The sequence below is a fragment of the Elaeis guineensis genome, chromosome 16 (genome assembly GCF_000442705.2).
Source record: "Elaeis guineensis isolate ETL-2024a chromosome 16, EG11, whole genome shotgun sequence".
NCBI lineage: Eukaryota > Viridiplantae > Streptophyta > Magnoliopsida > Arecales > Arecaceae > Elaeis > Elaeis guineensis.
The window spans coordinates 36537437-36543729 of record NC_026008.2 but is presented as its reverse complement, the minus strand read 5'-3'; the positions used below and the strand labels follow the sequence as shown (position 1 = coordinate 36543729).

General features: G+C 40.9%; 1 protein-coding gene across 1 annotated transcript; it reads right to left on the bottom strand.

The window, feature by feature from the left end:
- Positions 1 to 209: 209 nt before the first annotated feature.
- LOC105059721 (probable receptor-like protein kinase At5g24010) lies at positions 210 to 3213 on the bottom strand. Its single transcript, XM_073249915.1, has one exon. It carries the CDS (start codon positions 3145 to 3147, stop codon positions 640 to 642), a length of 2508 nt encoding a protein of 835 aa, XP_073106016.1. The 5' UTR covers positions 3148 to 3213; the 3' UTR covers positions 210 to 639.
- Between the last annotated feature and the right edge of the window lie 3080 nt (positions 3214 to 6293).

Below are 6293 nucleotides of genomic sequence, written 5' to 3'. Positions count from 1 at the left end.
ATCTTTGTTTCATTGTTTAGAGATATTTTAAACCTGACTCAGAGACTAATGCCCTTGGGATTTATTATTAAGTTTAAAAATGCTATGTATATCAACATTTCTTCTTGAAGAAGTATTTCCTATAAAATCCGAGAAGTTTCTACATAAGCAGCATTTACTGTGTGCCAATAAGAACAAAATATATAACTGGAAAGGGTTTATAAAACTAATGACAAAAAGAATCAATGAACTTTGCTGGCAACAAAATGCTGAAACACACCAATACACATTCCATTGTTCGGCCAAATACAATATTGGCAACTAAATGAGTACATCTTAAACATAAACTACAGATTTGTTTCTGTTTATACATGCAACACAACAGAATAATGATATGTATAATAAATAAAAATTGAGAATTGAAACTTTCCCTATTGATAGACTAGTGTAATACAGAACAACAGATAAAGTCTTGGTACAAAAGTAGAAAAATGGTTGATAGAATTCCAGTTTGATAACTCCACCCACCATTGCAAAAACTTTCAGTTGCAAAATCTCCTTTCAGGGTGAAAGATAATTAGCATAACAGCCTTGAGATTATCTGCAATCATCAATAAACAGAAAGGAGAACACCTTGCCTGTTGTCACCTCTGAATTTCCTTAGCTTGCTTCTGCCATGCTATCATTTCTCCCAGCAGTCATACTACTTGAGGGATCATGTATCACTCTTGGTGATGCAACATGAGAAGAACTATTTGTACTGTCCCCCGATTGTTCTCGCTGCATTGCTTTCTCATGGAGTTGTAAAACATACTCCAAGTTCCAGAGTACATCACCCATCGCAGGCCTATCTATTCCATATTGAGCCAAACACTTCTCCACAGTCTCTCCAAATTTCCTCAGTGACCTACGATCAATCTTTCCCTTCAGTGAGGGATCAATGACTCGCTCAATTTGCCCCTTCTTTTGCCACAGCATAGCCCACTCAGCTAAGTTTACCTGCTCCCATGGAAGGGATTGATCAATCACTGGCCTCGCGCACAGGACTTCAAGAAGAACAACACCAAAAGAATACACATCAGACTTATCCGTAAGCTGCTGCGTCTTGAAATATTCAGGATCAAGATATCCAAAGCTTCCCTTAACCCCAGTGCTCACATGAGTCTGATTGAGTTGAGAACCTAACTTCGAAAGACCAAAATCAGCAACCTTTGCAGTATAGTTTTCATCAAGCAAAATATTCGAAGACTTGACATCACGATGAATGATTCCCTGAGCACAACCAGTATGGAGGTAATGGAGACCCCTTGCAGAACCGATACAAATCTCAAGCCGTTGCTTCCATGACAAACATGGATGGCTTGAGCCGTAAAGATGCTCTCTCAGGGGACCCTTCTCCATAAACTCATAGACCAATATCATCTCTGACTGCTCCTCGCAATAACCAATCAGCGAAACAAGGTGCCGATGCCTGATCTTGGAGAGAACCACAATCTCAGTTTGAAACTCCCCAAGTCCCTGCTGAGACCCACGCACACCCCTTTTCACAGCAACCTTGGTGCCATCTCTGAGCACCCCTTTATAGACCTTCCCAAATCCACCTGACCCAATTTGAGCATTCTCATTGAAATTGTTCGTAGCCAAAAGAATCTCAAAGAAAGGTATCTTCAGCCGGAGATTAAGATTTGTTGCAGGTGAAGCACTGGATAGTTCTGTCAGTCTACTATACGAGCTCCCCCGGAACACAGGCAATGGGGACCAAGTCACAGACTCCTGCAATTCAGGTCTCTCTTTCTTTTGCCTCCTACATCTCAACATAACCACAATCAACACAATCAAAACACAGACTAAAAGTAAGCTACCAAGAACTGACATTAGCACAACTGCAGGATACTTCTTCCTCTTCTCCTCCCTCGGGAATGAAACAACCCCTCTTATATTCAGAATCTCCACCCCATTCAGTATGGCATTGGACTTCCATGCGAGGCTGCGCTCTGATGGCCCGACACTCACCTGAATTCTCCCTGAATTATTCGAATGCATAACTACAAAGTCCATGTAGTAAGGCGAAGCCAACGTAAAGCCGGCCAGCGCAGAGAGGTCTAAATCCTTGCAAGCGGAGTAGCTATTGATATACACATCAAAGTAGAGCTCATTCAGTGCTTTACTAACTATGTCGCAGAAATGCAGCCGGACAAGGTAGCCATGAATCGAACTCGAAACAGGAAATGTCCAAGTGATGTTAAAACTATTTGAAGGTAACGAGGAATTGGATGAGTTACCCTTGTCCATCTCCCGGGCGGTGCCGTAGACGGTCTCAGGGGCGACCTCCCGGGTGGCGCCGCCAACAGGATAGTTGATTTGGCCAGTAAAGTCGACAACTTTGGCGAGGAACGGCGTGTCAAGGAACTGGGGGTCGGGGTTCCAGGTTCTCCAGAGGGTATCATTCGTCGGGGTGACGAGGGGCCCGCCGACATTGATGCGGTGGAGGGTTTCGAGGGCGTGGCGTGAGAGAGGAGGAGAAGGGGAGGGGGAAGAGAGGGGGATGGGTGTGGCGGTGTCGGAAAAGAGGTTGTTGGGGGCGGAGAAGAGCTCGATGGCGTTGACAAAGGCGAAGGAGGAGGGGAAGGAGGGGGTGAAGGAGAGGAGGAGGGAAAGGGAGGAGGAAGGGGGTTTGATGAAGAATTCTTTGAGGAGGGGGGAAGGCGGGGCGGAGAAGCGGCTGAGGAGGGGGGAGCCGGCGGCGAAGACGGAGAAGAGGGCGGCGGAGAGATTGAAGGAGGGGTGGGGGAAGGGGAGGAAGTGGAGGCGGAGGAGAAGGCCATTGGCGGTGGAGGAGGGGGAGAGGGGGAAGGAGTAGGCGGATGGGCGGGGGAAGAGGCGGGCGGAGCGGAGGAGAGGGGAGGAGGGGGAGGGGGATGAGAGGGAGGAGGAGCGGCGGGTGGAGAGGGTGGCGGAGGAGTCGGGGCGGAAGATGCGGCCGTCGGCGGAAGCGACGGAAGCGGCGGCGCCGCAGACGAAAAGGTAATTGTCGGCGGGGGTGAAGGCGGCGAGGGAGGGTAGAGGAAAGAAAGGGAGGAGGAGGAGGAGGAGGAGGAGGAAGGGATTTGGAGGGGGTTTAGGAGGGAGAGTGGAGGAAGAGGAGGGTGGAGGAGAAGTTGGATCCATTTTTTTTTTTTTTTTTTTTTTTTAACGTGATGGCCAAAAAGCTTGCTTCATTCCTTTTTGTGCACACGAGAATCTAGTGGAGGCTGCTTAAATTTTTTGGAGCAAAAGTATGTTCCAATAACTTGGCAGTTGGGAGCTTTATTGGCGTTTAAAGCATGAATTTTTGTGTTAATAATTAAATAATTTTTGATTTAGAGATAGAAAGAGAAAAGGGAGAGAGGCAGGTGGGTGGAACAAGAAAGTTTTTTTTTTTTTTTTGATAAAAAACAAGATAGTTCTTGCATGTGTTATGAGAAGTATGCTGGTTGTTAAACGAATCTGTTAATATAAAAATTTTATGAATTATAATTTTTTGTAAAATTAATTATATATAATTTGAGGAGATTATATATTTTTTTTTTAAGAACTGAGATTTAGTCGAAATCGAAATCATATAAAATTCAATGTCCAGATTAATAGCCAAACCCAGTGAACTAGTTGGCACTCCTGATTCTGCATAGGTTATGATAAGTGTCTTTTTTTCTATTTGTTTAATGTATTTAGATAGTTGTCATTTAGCTAAATTTATCGATTAAATTTTTTCTCTATTATATAATGATTTGTCTTAAATCAAAATATCCTCTTAATTACATAAGTTGCGGGAGGAAGAGCGGTAATACGTGATGTACACAGAAAAACCACTCTTGAGGCGCATAAGATGAATTTTTTAAGCATTTTTTTAATAAATAAATGATTTACAAAAATTTTTTTCATAAACTACAGGAACAAAGTTTGCATTATTAGGAGAACAGAGAACTGTGAATAACAGGCAGAACCAAGACATAACTATATACACACGTATTTAAGTTCATATCGATTATTTATTAAAAAAATAAATATTTATATAAAAATAAAAAAATAAATAATAATTTTTGATTAATTTTTTTGTATGAAATTTTTTATTATTATAGATATTATAATATCAGCCTACTCTATAGCCCATGCATACTGAAGGATACGATTATATGAATTCAATAACCAATCATAAAAAGATCATAATATTTATAAATAAATTTATATAAATTTAAATTTTTTAATTTAATAAAAATATTAAAATTTATATGAAAAAAATATATGAAGATCAATATTAATATATATTTAATTTTATATCAGTTAATCATTGAGAGGGGCATGGATATTTATATAATAATTTGAGCTAATTATTTTTGCATGGAATTCTAGATTATCAACCGGTGGCTCATCGCGAGCGTCAAGAAGAAAAATTATTGCATGGACCGGGTCCAAGTGACTGGGCAAATCTCGGAGTATATGCACGGTGGACAACGCGCAATCAGGAATTGATGAAAAACAAAGGGCAACGTGGCGTGTTGCCCACCGTGTGATTTGGCGGGGTCCAAGTAATAATCAACCAAAGCAAGAGCCGTCAGAATCTCGGCTCCTTTCATAAATGTTGCCAGATGGATCCGTCCACCGATACGCTACTACTTTTCTCCGGTTCATAACTCAAGGAAAGGGAGGCAGACCATTTTATTCCACGGCTTATGAAGCGGTGGGGACCTGCGCGAAGTGTTTTCAAATCCAAAGAAAATAAAATGACCTAAGGATGCAACTTGTGGAGCTGAGCTGAGCTGATCTCCAGTGTGGAACAATTGGTAGTCCTGCTATCTTCCACTGAGCTTTCAGAGAACTCTTTCAGATGTTACGGTCTTGACGGAGAACTAGAGAAGACTCAGTCATCGCTGGCATCAGTTTATTGACTTGATTTTAATATTTATGTTTAAAGCTCAAGCGAAATAGATTATGTGGATCATCAGTTTTAGCACAATTTTAAACATGTGTGGATCACCTATTTCAAATGCATACAATGGTAATTTGTAATATTTGCATTATTGTTTTAAAATTTGCGCACCAGATTCCTGTGCATCACTACTCAAAATGAGTTGATCATCAATTTAAAATATGTGCATCAGTCGCTACCTAATTATACACCATCTTTTTAAAACATCTGCCAACAATGTCCACCACCGTCACCAATAATTGCAAGCTAGGATGGAGACCGTCTATAACGATGAGCGACAATGAAAATCGTTAATAATAGCAGATGGTAATGAAGATCATGACAGTAGTATGATGATCCATGGCAACAATGGGTGGCCGTAGTTATTGATAGTTATGAATAGTGGCAGCGGTCATTGTTCGTGGAGATTATGAACAAAAATTTACATTATAAACTAAATAGGGTAGGCATTTTGTGTGTGTATGGGTGCGCGCATCCAGTTTGAAAATTTGAAAAATTGTTGATATAATTATAGTGACACCAATCAAAGATCTTCAAGCATTTCTTAAGTTATAAAAATATTGGTAGCTACATCCACAGACATAAAGTTGATGCTTAATGTATATTGAACACCCTTATTGTGAAGCAAGTCAAAAAACCAAACAGTTGGAAGCAATGGAAGCAGACTATTTTCTTAAAGTATCAGCAACAAGCCAGTCTATGAAAAGATGGGGCATGCCTTCCCTCCTTTGCAACTTCTGATCTGCTTGGAAGGATCCCTATCATCCTTCGGATCAATGATGGTCCCAAGAAGCTCCATTTCTTGTATTGATTCCTCCCCTCATTGGTCCCCTTTCTCCCTCCCTTGCTCAAAAGAGAGTGCCCACTTGAGTCAGGATTTGAATTTCCCATTAGAGAGAGAGAGAGAGAGAGAGAGAGTTATGTGGAAATAATGTACAAGTGTGGTTGTTGTATACATGGCATGATGGATGAGAGAAAGTTCAAGGTTGGTTCCTAATTAGACTTATACTATAGGATTAGATGAAACAATGGAGAGATTTAGTTTGAGATATGGTAGAGACTCGAAAGCTTAAATTAGAGATTTGTGTTTTTTTTCGGCAAATTAAATTAGAAATTTATGTTGGAAGAGGTTTGGACAGAACTGAGAACAAAAGGCATGTGGGTTCCAGTTGGGCAGACATGACAGGTTGGCTTTTGTCTCCATTTGCACATGAAAACATTGACTCTGGCTCCAGATGTTTGGGTCCAAACCTAATTAAATCCCTAATGATTTTTTTTTTTTTTTTGCTTGTATATTTCCATCTGATCCATTGGGTTTCAGATCTCCAGGGTTTTAAGATTCTCAGTA

Bases quoted from the DNA above. Each gene is read 5' to 3' on its own strand.
- LOC105059721 (XM_073249915.1), bottom strand. From the start codon at position 3,147: ATGGATCCAACTTCTCCTCCACCCTCCTCTTCCTCCACTCTCCCTCCT.